The sequence below is a fragment of the Salvelinus namaycush genome, chromosome 6, assembly GCF_016432855.1.
Source record: "Salvelinus namaycush isolate Seneca chromosome 6, SaNama_1.0, whole genome shotgun sequence".
In the NCBI taxonomy this organism is placed as follows: domain Eukaryota; kingdom Metazoa; phylum Chordata; class Actinopteri; order Salmoniformes; family Salmonidae; genus Salvelinus; species Salvelinus namaycush.
This window is the reverse complement of record NC_052312.1, coordinates 2978780-3000090: the sequence shown is the minus strand read 5'-3', so window position 1 is coordinate 3000090 and position 21311 is coordinate 2978780. Positions and strand designations below refer to the sequence as shown.

General features: G+C 48.4%; 1 protein-coding gene across 3 annotated transcripts; it reads left to right on the top strand.

The window, feature by feature from the left end:
- Positions 1-19784, top strand: per1b (period circadian clock 1b). 3 transcript variants are annotated; one of them, XM_038995837.1, is made up of 12 exons: positions 1-146; positions 6263-8126; positions 8293-8875; positions 9087-9511; positions 9799-10064; positions 10245-10357; positions 15425-15583; positions 15960-16247; positions 16377-17200; positions 17321-17483; positions 17731-18089; positions 18243-19784. In XM_038995837.1, exons 2-12 carry the CDS (start codon positions 7350-7352, stop codon positions 18438-18440), a joined length of 4155 nt encoding a protein of 1384 aa, XP_038851765.1. In that variant the 5' UTR covers positions 1-146; positions 6263-7349; the 3' UTR covers positions 18441-19784. The 3 variants fall into 3 exon arrangements, with proteins under 3 accessions (XP_038851765.1, XP_038851767.1, XP_038851766.1); XM_038995838.1 differs by lacking the exon at positions 1-146 and adding an exon at positions 3161-3447; XM_038995839.1 differs by lacking the exon at positions 15425-15583.
- The last annotated feature ends 1527 nt before the right edge of the window (positions 19785-21311 follow it).

The window sequence follows — 21311 nt, the reverse complement described above, 5'->3', positions numbered from 1 at the left end:
CGAAGCGAAATGTGTGTGGTACGACAGAACAGAAACGAAGCAGGGGAGAGAAGTCCACTATCTCTATGGTCCATACCTTTTGAATTAAGACATTACTTATTGACAAGGACTATTCGAGAACAATATCGAAACAAGAGAAATTAAAGGTAAGATTTATTTTTATTTTTACAATAACAGTATTTGCGCTTTGGGAGTGGTGTCTGAATAGAACGTCAACCAATGCCAACTAACGTTAGCTATGTCGCATTTTTTTTCGGTTTATTTACAGTTTTTGTAGATATATATATATAGTTAGTCGCACATTGTGTATGTATTCTATGGCCCGTAAACGCATTCAACTGTTAGTCAACACCAGCTGTTTAGCAAGCATGTGACAAAGACATGTTGATTATTTAGTTGTATCTTTAAAAAAAATGTATCTAAAGATCACCCGGCAGCTAACATGACCACGCTGACTCAAATGCATCCACCGGGCAATGAAGGCTTTGCTGCTTTTGGCTCTTTGACTGTGACTTTGACTGGCCCAAAATAATAAGAATGTCCTACCTAGTTATGCGTGGTGATAGGATCTATTCAAATGTGACGTATAACTTTATTGTAACCTTAACTTTATCTTGTTACTTTATTACATTTTCACTTGCAAGATAGTTTACTGTAGCTATTCCTGAACATGCCAGCCAATCAGGTTTGGGAAGAGAGACAAGGGATTACAAGGGGAGAGGTGGAATATCAGATGCAGAATAGAGGGGGCTGTGTCTCGTTGATTTTTATTTTATTTAACTAGGCAAGTCAGTTAAGAACACATTCTTATTTACAGTGACGGCCTACCAAAAGGCCTCCTGCGGGGACGGTGCCTGGGATTAAAAATAATAAAAAATACTCTAATTGTGGCCATAAAGACACATCAGAACAGATGAGATTAAAAATAACACTCAGCACTTTGAAACAAACGACCGTTAGCCTAACCCGACATTTACTGGCCTGATTTGGTCAAAAGAGGACACCCAACAAAGATTAGGCTACACAGCACGATCGCTAGAGCGAGAGGGGGGACAGGGAGAGAGCCAATGACTCGTACACCGCCGTGACTCGGGAGTCAGCATATTTTTATTTATTTAACTAGGCAAATTAGTTAAGAACAAAATCTTTATTTACAATGACGGCCTGAACAAGGCCAACTGACTTGTTCAGGGGCATAACATAAAGACAGATTTTTACCTTGTCAGCTCGGGGATTCGATCTAGCAACCTTTCGGTTACTGGCCCAACGCTCTAACCACTAGGCTTCCTGATATGTCTGAGAAAACAACATAATCCTTTAGAAACAGTGTCCTCGTTGCAAATGGCTACAACAGCGTGCATTAAATGCCATCCACCTCTCCTGGTGAGAGAGTGAATGTGTTGATGGAGCTGGGCTGTAGATTTGATTAGAGCTTTGGATGTGTTTTCTAGACAGGTCACTATTGGTGGCCTCTTCTAACAAACGGCATGTTATCCTAGAGGAATAAGTTTGGTTTACCTCAGAGAGGTGTGTAATTCATTGGGCGTAAACAACAATGGTCCTTCCCAGTGTACCTGTTTTCTCACATTATTTTCTACACCAAACCAGTTGGTTCACATCCATTACTGCATTACACCCTGTGGTTGTTTCTTGCATGGCATCAACAAGTCACTGGTAGACAGTTAGCCACCTGGCTAACAAAGCATGCTGGGAGATTAATTGGAAGTTTAGTAAGTGAGTTGCATATCAGTGAAGTGACTGACTGGTGGAGAGGTTGAGGAAAACTTTCTAGATTGTAAAATTACGTTTCTTGTACTTGTTACATTCAGTTTCTCCAGTGTTAACCAGCTCCTTCAACTGTTTCACAACTGTAACGCCACTAATATCCTTTTACGGATCACGTCTTATCACAATAGTCGAGTAAGTCCACCGATTTTGCTGTCAGGTCACACTGTAAGTGACCGTTTCTAAGGTAACTATGACCGTTTCTACGGTAACTATGACCGTTTCTACGGTAACTATGACCGTTTCTACGGTAACTTAACAGCTTCACCGGGGCTCTCAAGTAAATCATTTGATGCATGATATAGGCTCAAGTGGAAAAAGTCAGCCAATCAGTCTAATATGCAAATGTTTTGAGAATAAAACTTATTGGGAAATGGATTTGACAGTTTTCTCATGAGCTTGAACATTTGGGACATTTGACAGTTTCTTTTGAGCATTGTTCTCTAATGGTCATTGGATGGCTTTAGTTTGCTTGGGCATATTTCATTTACATGAAATGTCAGTGCTGATGAGCCCATGTCTCGGTCAGCTTCGACTCCTATGGTTGATTGAAACCTATTGATTCAACGATTTGAAATGTACAGTCATGTCTCAGGCTCATCTCTTTTGGTGGCTGTTTTTTAAATCCAATATTTAGTATTTGATGACTCGTGGTTGTAATGCAGAGTCTACCAAAGCAGCAACACTCAGGTATAGCTTTAACGATAATGCCACGATGGTTACAATATCTACGGCTCCTGTAATTACAGTGTGATGGCACACAAAATTACACTCCCCTGCTGAAATGTATAGATTTAAAGTACTCATTAGTACTGGGTCATTCAAAGTCTTATACGTTGGCCTACTAAATATGGCTCAGACTGCGTCTTCAAATGGATTTTGCCTACGCTAAGAAATATTCGGCTCAGCCCTGATTTAATAGCCTATGCGTTGTATGTGACGTCTTCTCCTGGGCTGCATCTGTTCCATGAACGAGGTTAGTCTCCTAACGTTTGTGAGGGAGGGGTAGGTAACCTGTTGTCACATTGTGACAATTTTGATGTAATATCAGGATTTTTCTATGTGGGAGCTCCATTTTTTTTAATTTTAGGCCTTGTCGAAAAGAAACAAACTCACTTATTTTTAAGGCATCATGTTTTTTTTCTCAATAAATATGTTTATCACTACTGTGGGAAAGACATTTTTAAATTAGTCTTTTTTTATGGACTCTTAGCAGGACGTTTGGTTTTTCATCATAGTGGTACGGTCACTGTGAGAAACATGCACAGTACTAAGTTATCTGTCATTGGCTGGGCGCTCTGTCCAATGAGCAGCCTGTGAGGCTCGGGTAAAGCACAGCCGAGTACACGTGCATCATGTGTTTTGAACAGAGGAGCAGAAGGGAGCGATGACGGGCCACTAAAATCTCACTCCACACTGGGCGTTATATGCAAGGAACAGAATTTACAGACGCTCATAGAGACACCAACGGACCCGCCCGCCTCAATCTACAACCGTGAATATTTGTTCTTATTTACTGCTCACGTGATCGTGCCGAACTTAATCGTTTGAGCCATATGCCATGCCATCTTCTCTGCTACGTCTTAGCAACATTAGTAGAAGATAACTATACACACGTTTCTGATTCATCGACGTGTGTCTGTAACACATCTGCACATTGTGGTAGGAATTTAATTTATTTGCAATCTCTAGATGTATTATAGTTAGAGTGATGCTCTGTGATGCATGCATTTCTCAATATGGGTCCATGTTTCCTTGATTTCAGATTCTGTACAAGAATCTAGGCTGTTTTACTGCTGTTAATGTAAAAAAAAAAAAAAAAACGGGGGGTAAAGTAACCAAAAAAAGATTGATTTAGAATCGGAAGAATATTTGAGTAATTAAAACCAAACATGACCGGGCGGCTGGTGGGCACTTCAGTTCCTAATGGTTTATTACATAACCGGAATAGACCACAGTTGTAAATGCTTTTGTCAGGCTACAACTGTAAAACTAGGTCTGGAGGGAAGGGACAGTTATTTGAACAAAGCATGTGTGTTGACCTGGGTAGTTGTCTTCATCTGTAAACAGGAACTTGCCACTTATATTGAGAAATTGTATTTGTGGACACAATACTGCAATGTTGTTGTATTAGAGTGGCACAATGCCAACGTTTTCCCGGTTCCCCACTGACTTTCGGACTCTGACGCACTCCTTGTCGGATTTCCTGTCATTATTACACAGCTTTGAACAGTAAATATATTTTCTGCCAATATTTCTTCATTCAGAGAAAAGTTTTTTTTTAGTTTGGATAGACCACGGGAAATGCCAGGCACCGGTAGGTGCCCATAGTTAATATCATCCTAATAATACTGAGTTATTATGACCCTGTTAGGGTAGGTGAGTGGGGTATTGGGACTGCATGACTGGCTGTGGCTGCTTCAGATGTTGGGTCAGGAGGTGATCTGGATGGCTGTAACCTGAGAACAGTTACCCAGCCTGGGAAGTATGCATGGCTCGATCCATCACCCAGTTGAGGCACAGGATGTGTTGTGCTGTGTCATCCATAGGGTCTGTCTGCCACCCAGACCAACAGCTTTTTACATTTTTTTTAAAATTTAACCTCTAACTAGGCAAGTCAGTTAAGAACAAATTCTCATTTTACAGCCTACAGTGGGTTAACTACCTTGTTCAGGGGCAGAATGACAGATTTTTACCTTGTCAGCTCGGGGATTTGATCTAGCAACCTTTCGGTTACTGGCCCATCGCTCTAACCACTAGGCTTCCTGCTGCCCCATATGGTGACACAGGGTTTGGTCCAACATGACTATTGTAGACACCATCGGTAGACACTATCAAATTGGTATGAGTCAGTTCATTCAATCTACTTCCATTCACTTGATAAGATCATGTGTTTTACCGGTTTTACCGGTAATCCAAGGTGATGTTCTTGTTGTTTATCAAGTTTTTAATCACATCCGGCCTTGTCACTCAACACACGCGTTTACTCATTTAGGCTTATCCTTCCTGAGTCATCAGCCTCTTGCTGAGCCCCTTCACTCAGACTCCGCGACCTAAGACGGCTCTTCGGTGACCGTGCTCTGCTGGGTTTAAACCTGGCTGCTGTCGACACTGCCTGCGTCACACCAATTATAGGCCACCTGATGTTGGCCCGAAAGAGAAAGTGAGCGAGAGAAGAAATGGCAAATGTGTATCAGCATTGGGCTTCTAGTTCTGAGGATTTCTGGGATTTAAGGGAGAGGTATCTGGGGAGTAACTAGAGGAACATTCCCTGCGTAGGGGACCGGCCTGCCAATGCTCCCGGTGAAGGACCATTCAGGAATAACCGCTGATCTTTATGGCACCAACCTTGGGATAGTGATGATCTTAATTGAACAGACTAAGACTTTAACCTGTCCTGCAAGAGAATTAGGTTACAAATGACGATAGCTGAAATTACAAGTTGGCTGGCAGCAATTGAGATCTGTACCGGGGTGCAGATGGGAGTCTTTCTATTGTAAGCTAGAGGGAGGCCCGGTTTGCACCGGTTGTCTGGGAAATGGACCAACAGTTGGGTGCTGGTCACATGTGCGCACACAATCACACACACAGCCAGACTCATCCATGCTGGGCAGCTAGGAACCAGCTGAAACTGCACACACAGCCAGACTCATCCATGCTGGGCAGCTAGGAACCAGCTGAAACTGCACACACAGCCAGACTCATCCATGCTGGGCAGCTAGGAACCAGCTGAAACTGCACACACAGCCAGACTCATCCATGCTGGGCAGCTAGGAACCAGCTGAAACTGCACACACAGCCAGACTCATCCATGCTGGGCAGCTAGGAACCAGCTGAAACTGCACACACAGCCAGACTCATCCATGCTGGGCAGCTAGGAACCAGCTGAAACTGCATGCTGTTCTCAGTCAAAAGACAGACCAGCTGACAGAGACTCTGGGGTAGTCGGGGACTGTTGTACCCACACAGATGGACAGAAGGAAGCACAAAATGATTATAACATTTTAATAGAAAGGTATTGATAGATGTGGACACACACACACAGAGAGAGAGGTACAAGTCAGCTGTCTGCAGTGCTGTCCTCTCATAGGTTTATTTGATATTACCTTTGGCTTTCAACTGAAAAGGTGGCCTCCATTTGAGGTCTTGAAGCCTCTTCAGAGCCCCCTGGTACACCAAAGGAGCTTGGGTATATTGTTTTTTATAGACACTATCAAAGATTTAAGGAGTTGCCGCTGTAAGTATTGACTAGGAGACCCCCTCACTATTTATATATATAATCTCTCTCTCTGTAGGCCAAACCTCCCACAAAGCCCACTGTACTGCAGTTTGGACAAGGCAAGATAATATTGTACTGGTACAAAGCAAGTTGACAGAATGCATAGACCAGCTTCAATACATCAGACTAATCCTATCTCGAGAGAAAAGAAGTCCACACTATGAAGTCTAACCTGTTGTTTCTCCTTCTCCCCACCAGGTGGCCTGTAGCACAGAGAGTAACAGCCACACGGCCCAGAGAGTAACAGCCACACGGCCCAGAGAGTAACAGCCACACGGCCCAGAGAGTAACAGCCACACGGCCCAGAGAGTAACAGCCACACGGCCCAGAGAGTAACAGCCACACGGCCCAGAGAGTAACAGCCACACGGCCCAGAGAGTAACAGCCACACGGTAACAGCCACACGGTAACAGCCACACGGCCCGGAGGGTAACAGCCACACGGCCCGGAGGGTAACAGCCACACGGCCCGGAGGGTAACAGCCACACGGCCCGGAGGGTAACAGCCACACGGCCCGGAGGGTAACAGCCACACGGCCCGGAGGGTAACAGCCACACGGCCCGGAGGGTAACAGCCACACGGCCCGGAGGGTAACAGCCACACGGCCCGGAGAGTAACAGCCACACGGCCCGGAGAGTAACAGCCACACGGCCCGGAGGGTAACAGCCACACGGCCCGGAGGGTAACAGCCACACGGCCCGGAGGGTAACAGCCACACGGCCCGGAGAGTAACAGCCACACGGCCCGGAGAGTAACAGCCACACGGCCCGGAGAGTAACAGCCACACGGCCCGGAGAGTAACAGCCACACGGCCCGGAGAGTAACAGCCACACGGCCCGGAGAGTAACAGCAACACGGCCGAGAGCAGGCGAGACGCCAAGAGAGAAGTAGCGACCTGTTCTTTTCTGTTTCCCAGTCGTTTCTTGAGCGGAAGCAGCAGCGTCTCTCGATCAGTCCATCTGTGAGAGTCACGTTGGTCTACTTAGTTAGCAGAATATTATCTCTCCCTTCTGCGGGTGGAAAACCGCGGGTGGATCCCTCACCCTTTAGCACTTGACCGGAGGGTTTCAGCAAAAACGAACATTTTCCCAACATTTTCTGGAGAAACAATGTTTTCTCTCCTTAGTGTTTTATCAACCAATCAACCAACCACGATACACAACTGCAGTCACGCTAGTCCCACCTAATCAACTGGAAAAGAAACATTTTCTATAATTATCTTACATTACACTTGTTGAGAGAGCTTTATCTCAACCAAGCCTAACCAGCCTCATCCTAACCTATTATGAGTTATGCCGACTCAAACTCCGCCGCTGGCGATGACACTTGGGGACGAGTGGGAAGCGCCAATGAAGAAGAGGAGGCGGGAACAGGAGTGAGCTCCCTCCGCAGCAACAACAACCATGGCAGCCAATCGGGAACTTCGGACTTGGCCAATCGGGTGCGAGGATCCTCTCCAAGTGGTTCCGGCTCCGGTGGCTCGTCTGGGGGGGACCAGAGGGGTCCCATCTCAGATGACGGGGACGCTTTATCCAGCGGGAACGACTCCGGCGAGAGGGAGTCGAGTGAGGGAGGGAGCGGGTCCAGGGGACATCAGTCCAGGAGTTCCCACTGCTCCTCCAGCCAGAAGGACTCGGGCATGATGCTGGAGAACACAGAGAGCAACAAGAGCTCTAACTCTCTGTCCCAGAGCCCGTCTCCCCCCAGCAGTTCCCTGGCCTACAGCCTGCTGTCAGCCAGCTCAGAGCAGGACCCTCCTTCCACCTCCGGCTGCAGCAGCAACGAGCATCACCAGACGGCCCGCGTCCAGACCCAGAAGGAGATGCTGAAAGCCCTGAAGGAGCTCAAGGTCCGCCTACCGACCGAGTGCAAGGGCAAAGGTCGCTCCAGCACCCTGGACGCCCTCCAGTACGCCCTGAACTGTGTGAAGCAGGTGAGGGCCAACCAGGAGTACTATCACCAGTGGAGTGTGGAGGAGTGTCATGGCTGCAGCCTGGATCTGTCTGCGTATACCATTGAGGAGCTGGACAACATCGCCTCAGAGTACACCCTCAAAAATACAGTACGTCAACATCCTCCAAACAATGACTAAGCATTTCACACACGTATTTCAATTTCACTTTGTTTTTGAAAGTACATTTTTTTTAATGCAGTTGACTCACACGGTACGCAAGCAATCATTCCTGACTCACACTCTTCCTCCCCCTTCTCTCTCCTCCTCCCTCCAGGACACCTTCTCCATGGCGGTGTCCTTCCTGACAGGCAAAGTGGTGTACATCTCCCCGGAGGGCTCATCCCTGCTGCGCTGCAAGCCAGAGAGGCTCCAGGGGGCCATCTTCTCCGAGCTGCTGGCTCCCCAAGACGTCAGCACCTTCTACAGCAGCACGGCCCCCTGCCGCCTGCCCGCCTGGGCCACCTACATGGGCTCTGTGTCCCCACCGACAGACTGCACCCAGGGGAAGTCCATGTTCTGTCGCATCAGTGCCGACCGGGCGCAGGGAGGCGAGATCAAATACTACCCCTTCCGCATGACCCCCTATCAGCTAACCCTGAGGGACTTAGACACGTCAGACCCCCAGCCCTGCTGCCTGCTCATCGCTGAGCGGGTACAGTCTGGATACGAAGCTCCCAGGATCCCGGCTGACAAGCGGATCTTTTCCACCAGTCACACTCCCAGCTGTCTCTTCCAGGAAGTAGATGAAAGGGCTGTGCCGTTGTTGGGCTACCTTCCCCAGGACCTGGTGGGAAGCCCTGTACTCCTCTACCTCCACCCAGAGGACAGACCCATCATGGTGGCCATACATAGGAAGAGTAAGTACACCTTTTATTGTCTGTCTTCCTCCACATCTTTCAATCTTATTTTACTATTTTATTCTCATTCTGTCTGAATCATGTCGTCTCTCTCTTTTTCTGTCTGTCTCTTTGTCTCTCTCTCTTTCTGTCACTCTGTCGCTCTCTCTCGCTCTCTTTCTGTAAAGCTTAGTGTTCTTCCATTCTAACCTCTTTTCCTTCCGTCTTCCAGTCCTCCAGTCTGCAGGCCAGCCCTTCGACAGCTCTCCCATGAGGATGTGTGCCCGCAGTGGGGAGTATGTGACCATCGACACTAGCTGGTCCTCCTTCATCAACCCCTGGAGCAGGAAGGTGGCCTTCATCGTGGGCCGCCACAAAGTCCGAACCAGCCCCTTGACCGAGGACGTGTTCACCCCTCTGCGGGGCTGTGAGGGCCGCCCCATGGCCCCGGAGATCGTGCAGCTGAGCGAGCAGATCCACCGTCTCCTGGTGCAGCCGGTCCACAGTGGAGGGTCGCAGGGCTACAGCAGCCTGGCCTCAAATGGATCCTGGTCCCACGAGCAGCAGTACCGACGCACGGCCTCCTCCGCCTCCGACAGCAAGTCCACCAACGCCATGGAGGCCATGGAGGCAGCCGTGGTCGCTCTGCACAAACCGGTGAGTGGAATGAAGACACTCCAAAAGCCTATACACACGCACGCAGAGGTCTTCATATTTTACATGTTAGTCATTTAGCAGACTCTTCTTCAGAGTGACTTACAGACTTAATTACAGTTAAGTGCCTTGCTCAAGGGCACATCAAAAGATTGTTTACCTATTTGGCTCGGGGATTCAAACCAGCAACCTTTTGGTTACTGGCCCAATGTTCTTAACCGATAGGCTACCTACCACCCTATATATTCACACACTGACTTTTGATGGTCATTGTGCTGTTGTTCACCCAGATGACGTTCCAGCAGATCTGTAAGGACGTGCACATGGTCAAGACCAGCGGGCAGCAGGTCTTTATCGACTCTCGCAACCGAGCCCTGTCCCGGCGACACGCTGTCACAGCGCTCCGAGCCATTGGAGAAGTGGAGCCCGTCAAGAGTCTGATCCCGGAGGTGGCGTGTCCACCCAAAACCCCGGTGTTCAACACCCAGCAGCTGATGGAGGAGCCCCCCAGTGCCTACAGCTACCAACAGATTAACTGTCTGGACAGCATCATTAGGTATGTACTGGTGGGAATACTGCTGGTTTTAATAGTCATTTTACTGGGAATACTGCTGGTTTTAATAGTGATGGTTTTGATAGTGATTCAATTTATGGTTTGAATCCTAAATTGAAATCAAGTGCACTTCATAAAGTGAACCAAATGGACTTACGTTGTCACTTCCTGTTCCCCTCCCAGGTTCTTGGACGGCTGTAACGTTCCCAACACGGTTAAGAAGAAGTTTGGCTTGTCCTCTGGCACGTCCACATCGGACGAAGACAAACAGCAGGAAACCGCTGGGAATGCAAAAGGTACATTCACCCTACAACCTGTTAGATAGACGCTGTACACCAGGTTACCCTACAGCCCCTGTTAGATAGACGCTGTACACCAGGTTACCCTACAGCCTGTTAGATAGACGCTGTACACCAGGTTACCCTACAGCCCCTGTTAGATAGACGCTGTACACCAGGTTACCCTACAGCGTGTTAGATAGACGCTGTACACCAGGTTACCCTACATCCTGTTAGATAGACGCTGTACACCAGGTTACCCTACATCCTGTTAGATAGACGCTGTACACCAGGTTACCCTACAGCCTGTTAGATAGAGGCTGTACACCAGGTTACCCTACATCCTGTTAGATAGACGCTGTACACCAGGTTACCTACATCCTGTTAGATAGAGGCTGTACACCAGGTTACCCTACAGCCCCTGTTAGATAGACGCTGTACACCAGGTTACCCTACAGCGTGTTAGATAGACGCTGTACACCAGGTTACCCTACATCCTGTTAGATAGACGCTGTACACCAGGTTACCCTACATCCTGTTAGATAGACGCTGTACACCAGGTTACCCTACAGCCTGTTAGATAGACGCTGTACACCAGGTTACCCTACATCCTGTTAGATAGACGCTGTACACCAGGTTACCCTACATCCTGTTAGATAGACGCTGTACACCAGGTTACCCTACAGCCTGTTAGATAGACGCTGTACACCAGGTTACCCTACAACCTGTTAGATAGACGCTGTACACCAGGTTACCCTACATCCCCTGTTAGATAGACGCTGTACACCAGGTTACCCTACATCCCCTGTTAGATAGACGCTGTACACCAGGTTACCCTACATCCCCTGTTAGATAGACGCTGTACACCAGGTTACCCTACATCCCCTGTTAGATAGACGCTGTACACCAGGTTACCCTACATCCTGTTAGATAGACGCTGTACACCAGGTTACCCTACATCCTGTTAGATAGACGCTGTACACCAGGTTACCCTACAGCCTGTTAGATAGAGGCTGTACACCAGGTTACCCTACAGCCTGTTAGATAGAGGCTGTACACCAGGTTACCCTACATCCCCTGTTAGATAGAGGCTGTACACCAGGTTACCCTACAACCTGTTAGATAGACGCTGTACACCAGGTTACCCTACATCCTGTTAGATAGAGGCTGTACACCAGGTTACCCTACATCCTGTTAGATAGACGCTGTACACCAGGTTACCCTACAGCCTGTTAGATAGACGCTGTACACCAGGTTACCCTACATCCTGTTAGATAGACGCTGTACACCAGGTTACCTACATCCTGTTAGATAGACGCTGTACACCAGGTTACCCTACAACCTGTTAGATAGACGCTGTACACCAGGTTACCCTACATCCCCTGTTAGATAGACGCTGTACACCAGGTTACCCTACAGCCTGTTAGATAGACGCTGTACACCAGGTTACCCTACATCCTGTTAGATAGACGCTGTACACCAGGTTACCCTACAACCTGTTAGATGGACGCTGTACACCAGGTTACCCTACATCCCCTGTTAGATAGACGCTGTACACCAGGTTACCCTACAGCCTGTTAGATAGACGCTGTACACCAGGTTACCCTACATCCCCTGTTAGATAGACGCTGTACACCAGGTTACCCTACATCCTGTTAGATAGAGGCTGTACACCAGGTTACCCTACAGCCTGTTAGATAGACGCTGTACACCAGGTTACCCTACATCCTGTTAGATAGACGCTGTACACCAGGTTACCTACATCCTGTTAGATAGAGGCTGTACACCAGGTTACCTACATCCTGTTAGATAGACGCTGTACACCAGGTTACCCTACATCCTGTTAGATAGAGGCTGTACACCAGGTTACCCTACAGCCTGTTAGATAGACGCTGTACACCAGGTTACCCTACATCCTGTTAGATAGACGCTGTACACCAGGTTACCCTACAGCCTGTTAGATAGACGCTGTACACCAGGTTACCCTACAACCTGTTAGATAGACGCTGTACACCAGGTTACCCTACATCCTGTTAGATAGATGCTGTACACCAGGTTACCCTACATCCCCTGTTAGATAGACGCTGTACACCAGGTTACCCTACATCCTGTTAGATAGACGCTGTACACCAGGTTACCCTACATCCTGTTAGATAGACGCTGTACACCAGGTTACCCTACATCCTGTTAGATAGAGGCTGTACACCAGGTTACCCTACATCCTGTTAGATAGACGCTGTACACCAGGTTACCCTACATCCTGTTAGATAGACGCTGTACACCAGGTTACCCTACATCCCCTGTTAGATAGACGCTGTACACCAGGTTACCCTACATCCCCTGTTAGATAGACGCTGTACACCAGGTTACCCTACATCCCCTGTTAGATAGACGCTGTACACCAGGTTACCCTACAGCCTGTTAGATAGACGCTGTACACCAGGTTACCCTACAGCCTGTTAGATAGACGCTGTACACCAGGTTACCCTACATCCCCTGTTAGATAGACGCTGTACACCAGGTTACCCTACATCCCCTGTTAGATAGACGCTGTACACCAGGTTACCCTACATCCTGTTAGATAGACGCTGTACACCAGGTTACCCTACATCCCCTGTTAGATAGACGCTGTACACCAGGTTACCCTACAGCCTGTTAGATAGACGCTGTACACCAGGTTACCCTACATCCTGTTAGATAGACGCTGTACACCAGGTTACCCTACATCCTGTTAGATAGACGCTGTACACCAGGTTACCCTACATCCCCTGTTAGATAGACGCTGTACACCAGGTTACCCTACAGCCTGTTAGATAGACGCTGTACACCAGGTTACCCTACATCCTGTTAGATAGACGCTGTACACCAGGTTACCCTACATCCCCTGTTAGATAGACGCTGTACACCAGGTTACCCTACAGCCTGTTAGATAGACGCTGTACACCAGGTTACCCTACATCCTGTTAGATAGACGCTGTACACCAGGTTACCCTACAACCTGTTAGATAGACGCTGTACACCAGGTTACCCTACATCCCCTGTTAGATAGACGCTGTACACCAGGTTACCCTACAGCCTGTTAGATAGACGCTGTACACCAGGTTACCCTACATCCTGTTAGATAGACGCTGTACACCAGGTTACCCTACATCCTGTTAGATAGACGCTGTACACCAGGTTACCCTACATCCTGTTAGATAGACGCTGTACACCAGGTTACCCTACAGCCCCTGTTAGATAGACGCTGTACACCAGGTTACCCTACAGCCTGTTAGATAGACGCTGTACACCAGGTTACCCTACATCCCCTGTTAGATAGACGCTGTACACCAGGTTACCCTACATCCTGTTAGATAGACGCTGTACACCAGGTTACCCTACATCCTGTTAGATAGACGCTGTACACCAGGTTACCCTACATCCTGTTAGATAGAGGCTGTACACCAGGTTACCCTACAGCCTGTTAGATAGACGCTGTACACCAGGTTACCCTACATCCTGTTAGATAGAGGCTGTACACCAGGTTACCCTACATCCCCTGTTAGATAGACGCTGTACACCAGGTTACCCTACATCCTGTTAGATAGACGCTGTACACCAGGTTACCCTACAGCCTGTTAGATAGACGCTGTACACCAGGTTACCCTACATCCTGTTAGATAGACGCTGTACACCAGGTTACCCTACATCCTGTTAGATAGAGGCTGTACACCAGGTTACCCTACAGCCTGTTAGATAGACGCTGTACACCAGGTTACCCTACATCCTGTTAGATAGAGGCTGTACACCAGGTTACCCTACATCCTGTTAGATAGACGCTGTACACCAGGTTACCCTACAGCCTGTTAGATAGACGCTGTACACCAGGTTACCCTACAGCCTGTTAGATAGACGCTGTACACCAGGTTACCCTACATCCTGTTAGATAGACGCTGTACACCAGGTTACCCTACATCCTGTTAGATAGAGGCTGTACACCAGGTTACCCTACATCCTGTTAGATAGAGGCTGTACACCAGGTTACCCTACATCCCCTGTTAGATAGACGCTGTACACCAGGTTACCCTACATCCTGTTAGATAGAGGCTGTACACCAGGTTACCCTACATCCCCTGTTAGATAGACGCTGTACACCAGGTTACCCTACATCCTGTTAGATAGAGGCTGTACACCAGGTTACCCTACATCCCCTGTTAGATAGACGCTGTACACCAGGTTACCCTACATCCTGTTAGATAGAGGCTGTACACCAGGTTACCCTACATCCCCTGTTAGATAGACGCTGTACACCAGGTTACCCTACATCCTGTTAGATAGAGGCTGTACACCAGGTTACCCTACATCCCCTGTTAGATAGACGCTGTACACCAGGTTACCCTACATCCCCTGTTAGATAGACGCTGTACACCAGGTTACCCTACATCCTGTTAGATAGAGGCTGTACACCAGGTTACCTACATCCTGTTAGATAGACGCTGTACACCAGGTTACCCTACATCCTGTTAGATAGACGCTGTACACCAGGTTACCCTACATCCTGTTAGATAGAGGCTGTACACCAGGTTACCCTACATCCTGTTAGATAGACGCTGTACACCAGGTTACCCTACAGCCTGTTAGATAGACGCTGTACACCAGGTTACCCTACATCCTGTTAGATAGACGCTGTACACCAGGTTACCCTACATCCTGTTAGATAGACGCTGTACACCAGGTTACCCTACAGCCTGTTAGATAGACGCTGTACACCAGGTTACCCTACATCCTGTTAGATAGACGCTGTACACCAGGTTACCCTACAGCCTGTTAGATAGACGCTGTACACCAGGTTACCCTACAGGTATATTAGACTTGGACTAGACCGCTGGTCACTGCAGTCCACAGACACCACAGGAGAAACGGGACACACGAGTGTGAAAGAGAGTGGGCGAGGGGACTCTTAATGAGAACTTTGTCTGTTCTATAAAGGCCTGCTTGTTGTGACACGCTGAACTGGGGGCGGGGTTTTACCACGAGAGCAATCCGTACGATTGACTCACCTAGGCCTGTCCGTTCGTCTGTCTGTGTGTGTGTTGGGTGCTACAGGTGGTCCAGCTACTACAGTCACCCTGGTTGGGGACTCAGCGGGGGTACACCCCCTGGCCATGCACAGCCACAAGGCGAAGAGTGTAGCCTCAGTCACCTCTCAGTGCAGCTTCAGCAGTACCATCGTCCACGTGGGAGACAAGAAGCCCCCCGAGTCAGGTGGGAAAGACAACATGGCCGCCACGCTTGTCTCCTGGCCCGTAGTAGTGTTCTGTCACGGGAGTCTGTCTACTATACCACTCCTATTAAACTAGTGGTCTGTCACGGGAGTCTCTCTCTGCCACCGGTGTCTGTCCGTGGAATCTCTCACAGTTACTTGATAGTAACTCGTAGTTGCTTGTCGTTGCTCTGTTTTGTCTTGTGGTTATTTTTTTCCGTCTATCTCTCTCACCCCATCTAGTTTCTTATAGCTTGTTTGTTTCTCTCTCCATGACCTTTTCTTTCTCTCTCAAGCCGCCGAGTCCAGCCTTTCCTCTTCTCAGTGTTTTTCTGACACTGTCTATAACGTTTCCTCCTCCTCTTCTCTCCTACACAGACGTTGTCATGGAAGATGCTCCTCCCACTCCTATGCCAGCCACTCCCACCACGACCAAGTCTCCACCGACCGCCATCATTGCCCCTCCCCCGCCCAGAACGACCTCTCCACCCAGCCGGAGAGGAGGTGGCCTGACCAAGGGCCTGACCAAGGAGGTGCTCTCTGCTCACACACAGCAGGAGGAGCAAGCCTTCCTCTGTCGCTTCAGTGACCTGAGCCAGCTGAGGGTGATTGAGCCAGCTGAGGCCCTGCGTTTCCCGCTCCCCAACAGCAACCCCCGCCGCAGAGGTACAAATGCATTTCTCAACAACACTCTTTTCATCAACTCGATTTTTAACTCGGGCCACCTATCCAACTGCACTGAAATCCACACTTCACTGTTCTGTTAACTTATGCATCTCTCTCTCGCTCTCTCAGGAGCGTGTTCCCCTGACTACCATGCAGCTGGAGGCAGCAGTGGCCGCCGTGGAGCCAAGAGGCTGAAGCAGCAGGAGTCCTCAGAACAGAGGGGCCCTCTGGCTTTGGGCCTGACCGGACCCGTCGGGGGCCCCAATGTCGTCCCCATGAACTCCCCCCCCAGCTCCACCTACACCCTCCCAATGATGCCCCTGGGGCCTCCCACAACATCCTCCTGGCCCGCCTCCGTAGGATCCCAGGCCAGCCTGCCCTCTGTGCCCTACCCCTCGGGCACGCTCCCCCTCTACCCCATCTACCCTCCCCTCTCCCAGCCCATACAGAACCAGATGGTGCCTCCTATGATGGCCCTGGTGCTGCCCAACTACATGTTCCCACAGCTCAACCCCAACCTCCCCCAGATGGTCACAGCCATGAACACAATGGGAAGCCCCATGCCCCAGCCGGGCGCCGCCATGGTTACCCCCGGCCCACAGCAATTCTTCAACCCCAACGCTGGTTTCCCCTTCCCCGGTACCAGCGTCATGCCATGCCCCATGCCTACGATGCCCTCGCTCATGCAAACTGCCATGCCTATCCAGACCCAACGGCCAGCCTCTGGGTCCAGCACCCCTCAGTCATGTAGTCAAGTACCAGTCGGCCAGGAGGGTGCAGAGTCGCCCCTCTTCCACTCTCGCTGCTCCTCCCCCCTCAACCTGCTGCAGCTTGTGGAGGAGTCGCCTAGCAACCGGCCGGAGGTCGCCACGGCGCTGGCTGCTTCCGCGCTACAGGCCACGATCCCCGCACAAGGGACTCGGGGGAGATCGGCAGATGACTCCAAGGAGAACGTGAGTTGAAAAGATGTCATCTCTAAATGTACATTATTCATTATAGTTTGAACTCAATACTTCTAGCTAAGGTATTATAACTCATATCTCTCTCCTTCCTCCCTCTCTCTCTCTCTTTAGGCCAATGATTCCAGCCAGGATGGTGAATCCACCCCCAGTGACATACTGGACCTGCTCTTGCAAGAGGACTCTCGCTCAGGCACCGGCTCCGCGTCCTCTGGGTCGGGTTCTGACTGCTTGGGCACTGTGTCCAACGGCTGCAGCTCCTCAGGCAGTGGAACTAGTGAGTAATCCCTCAATACTGCCTGACATGGCAAATGGAACAGAACATGTTGACATTCACATGTCATTCTGTTGTTGCCTACATCGCTAGGTAAATGTCACCTAGAATGTATTGAAATGTCAAATCTTCTAGCTGTCACTCAAACATAGTGGGAATACCCCAATCACTAGGAAAATACTGTTCACACTAAAAACTCCAGCCGGTTCAGGTCTGACCTATAACAACTTCTTCTGTCGTCTTCTCCCAGGTCGCAGTCGCAGTAGCCACACCAGCAAGTACTTTGGCAGCATCGACTCGTCAGAGAACGACCACTCCCGCAAGCAGCCAGCAGGTGGCAGCAGAGCAGGAGGCGACGGGGAGGAGCAGTTGATTAAGTGTGTCCTGCAGGATCCCATCTGGCTCCTCATGGCCAACACCGACCACAAGGTTATGATGACCTACCAGCTGCCGACCAAGGACAGGGAGACGGTGCTGCGGCAGGACCGCGAGGCCCTGCGGGCCATGCACAAACGCCAGCCCCGCTTCACTGAGGACCAGAAGAGAGAACTGAGCCAGGTCCACCCCTGGATACGTACCGGGCGCCTGCCACGCGCCATCAACGTCTCGGTAAGCACCCCTCCCCTCTCGTACAAACGTAACTTTATTTATTTTGTTTTATGTGAACATAGACCTACACCCATATGACCTGTTTCATCCACAAGTGATCATACAGGAAGTGTTTTGGCTGTCAGCTAACCCTCCTCTACACCTCCCTCTCAGGCATGTATGGGGTGCAAGTCTTCCCCCTTACCAGAGAGCACCATGGACCAGGGAGGAGAGGCTCACAGAGAAGAGAGCAATGCGGCGCACTCTGAAACACAAGGCAACGACCAGGAAATGACAACAGAAGAGCAGGAAGTGACCTGGCCAACAGAGGAGGCGAAAGCAAGGGCTGCCGAATCCAAAATGACCCACTGAAAGGTTGAGAAGGGATCAAGAACACTTGATTGTGAGTTTTTCTTCCGGCTGACAGACGCCACGCTAAGAGATGCAAATTCCAGGCCCAAATGTCCCAACGCTAATCCGAGAGAATCAAGACTTTGTTCGCAGGCGGTTGCGGGTAATCGAAGTGCATTCTTTTTATATTAGCTGGGACTGCTGCCATGTCAGTGTCCCTATTGGCTGGCGGTCAAATCAATTGGGACTCTGGGTCCAATCGGTCAGTCCGCTTTGTGTGTTCCATCACCAGTATGACAGTGGTTGTGAGAGAGACTGTCGACATGACAGAAAGCCTTGAAAGCACGGGGGACACAGCACACTGTTAAAATCAGTGTACCATTGGATTGTACACACCAATATATATTTTTCCTTGTGTATTTATTGAACATGTTAATTTAATAAGAAACGCTAAGGTGTTAAAGGTGTGAATGTGTTACAAAATGGCCACTTTATTTCACAGCACGTCTACTCCCGTTTTGGGATAGAATGGTTTCTCCTGTACAGTTCTAGTTCCTGTTGGGAGGATTCATTTCACAGGGAGAGAGGGGGACCCCTTGGTTATTTTTCTCTGTTGGGAGCTTTTTTCTGATAACCTGGGATTGTTGTAAATTGTTTTGTTTTCTGCATATTTTTTTTCCACTTAAAACAAATGCTTGTTATACGAGTCCGTTTTAAGACCACATTTACACGGGCAGGTTTACTTTATTTTGTAAGCAGTATGTATATTTTATATCACTGTAAATTCTGTTCTGAGAAGAAATTGAAATTGTCTTGTGTTTGGTCAAAAACAAAACATTTATGAAAATCAAAGTACCCTCTGATCTCAGGGGAGTAGATGTGGCTGTTTCTGTGGTAACACAATCGAATGTGGTGTCACTCTGGACAACGGGGTGACGGTTGAACATGTGGGACCGCTGTACCCATTCCTGATTTGCTGGGCATTATGGTCACCCTGCAGTGAAACCGGTCCATTAAACGTTGCTGCAAACATATTTTCCTATGAAAACAGTCCAGGATACTGAACAAGGTAAAAAAAAAAAAAACTTCCAGCTTCCATAGCAACAAAGGGAACAGACTTTTGATTGGAGGCATCCATCACAAGGATTCGGGAATACTGAAAACCAGATTGGCAATGTTCTGATGGGTTTGAAAGGACTTTAACCTTTTCACAGCAGAACATTGTTCAGCTCTTAAGAGTTTTTAGAGACTATCGTTGTTTGACTGTCTCGCCTCTCTGTGGCACTGTACTAGTGATATGATATTCAAGCTTAATTTCCCAATATTTTGTATTAAAAAAAAGTAAATAAATGAAATGATATCCAATGTTTCATGACTTTGTCTTCTTCTGTAGTGCACCTGACTCAGGGAATGTAGCCTGTTAACCCATACTGAATGTACAGTTTCTTTAGATAAGGTATTTAAAACCCAGTTTCAACATCTGACAGCAACAAGCTAGTACTATAAAAATGTATTTGTATCATTTTTTTTGTTTGTTTGTTTTTGCTCATCGTTATGGAGGTTGTCTGAGGACTACGTGCTCAGGGACAGCCATATCCTGAGAGGGCCACAGGAGGCTGCTGATGGGAGAAAGATTCATAATGATGGCCAGGAACGGACCAAATGGAATGATACCGTTCCACCCATTCCGCTCCTGTCATTAACACGAGCCCGTTCTCCCCAATTAAGGTGCCACCAGCCTCCTGTGGTGTGCGCGCTGCTACTGGTAGGGGGACTTTAGTAGGTGGGGTTTAGTAGGGGGACTTTAGTAGGTGGGGTTTAGTAGGGGGAGTTTAGTAGGGGGACTTTAGTAGGTGGAGTTTAGTAGGGGGACTTTAGTAGGTGGAGTTTAGTAGGGGGACTTTAGTAGGGGGACTTTAGTAGGGGGAGTTTAGTAGGGGGACTTTAATAGGTGGGGTTTAGTAGGTGGGGTTTAGTAGGGGGAGTTTAGTAGGGGGAGTTTAGTAGGTGGGGTTTAGTAGGGGGACTTTAGTAGGGGGACTTTAGTAGGGGGAGTTTAGTAGGGGGACTTTAGTAGGTGGGGTTTAGTAGGGGGACTTTAGTAGGGGGACTTTAGTAGGGGGACTTTAGTAGGTGGAGTTTAGTAGGGGGACTTTAGTAGGGGGACTTTAGTAAGGGTTCCCATCCCCCCTAGAGTAGAGGTTTATCTGGACTGGCCTGCTGTCCAACTATAGTGTCTCAAACTGATTCACTCATACACATTCACTGAGCCTTTTTGTCTGGGGTTTGATAACTCTGTCCCATAGATTAGCTACCTGAGTCCACGTGTTTTTTTAAAGTCAGGTGACGCCACTCCTATGCAACGCTTGTCCCTCAGCCTCGCTGCAGATTAATTTAGAGATAACTAACGTAAGACATAGCATCCACGTGGAACACTTGAGACATTCCTATTCAAAAACAGCTGTGTGATATTTAAGTGATGATGCCCCCGAAGCCGGTGTTTGGAGGATATATTGGCATGGCGTTGAGGGGCGGTAAACCGTGCCAATATATCCTCCAAACACCGGCTTCCAGGGCATTATCACTTTTATACAACGGGTTACCAACATATTCAGATAATGATTTACATATTTTAATTAAAAACATTTTGATGAATTCATTCATACTATTTGATCCTTCCACAAGATATATAGTGCATTCGGAAAGTATTCAGACCCCTTGACTTTTTCCATATTTTGTTACATTACAGCCTTATTCTAAAATTGATTAAATTGTTTTTCCCCCTTCATACATCTATATACAATACCCCATAATGACAAAGCAAAAACATGTTTTTAGACATTCTTGCAAATTTTTTAAAATTAAAAACTGAAATATGTTTACATAAGTATT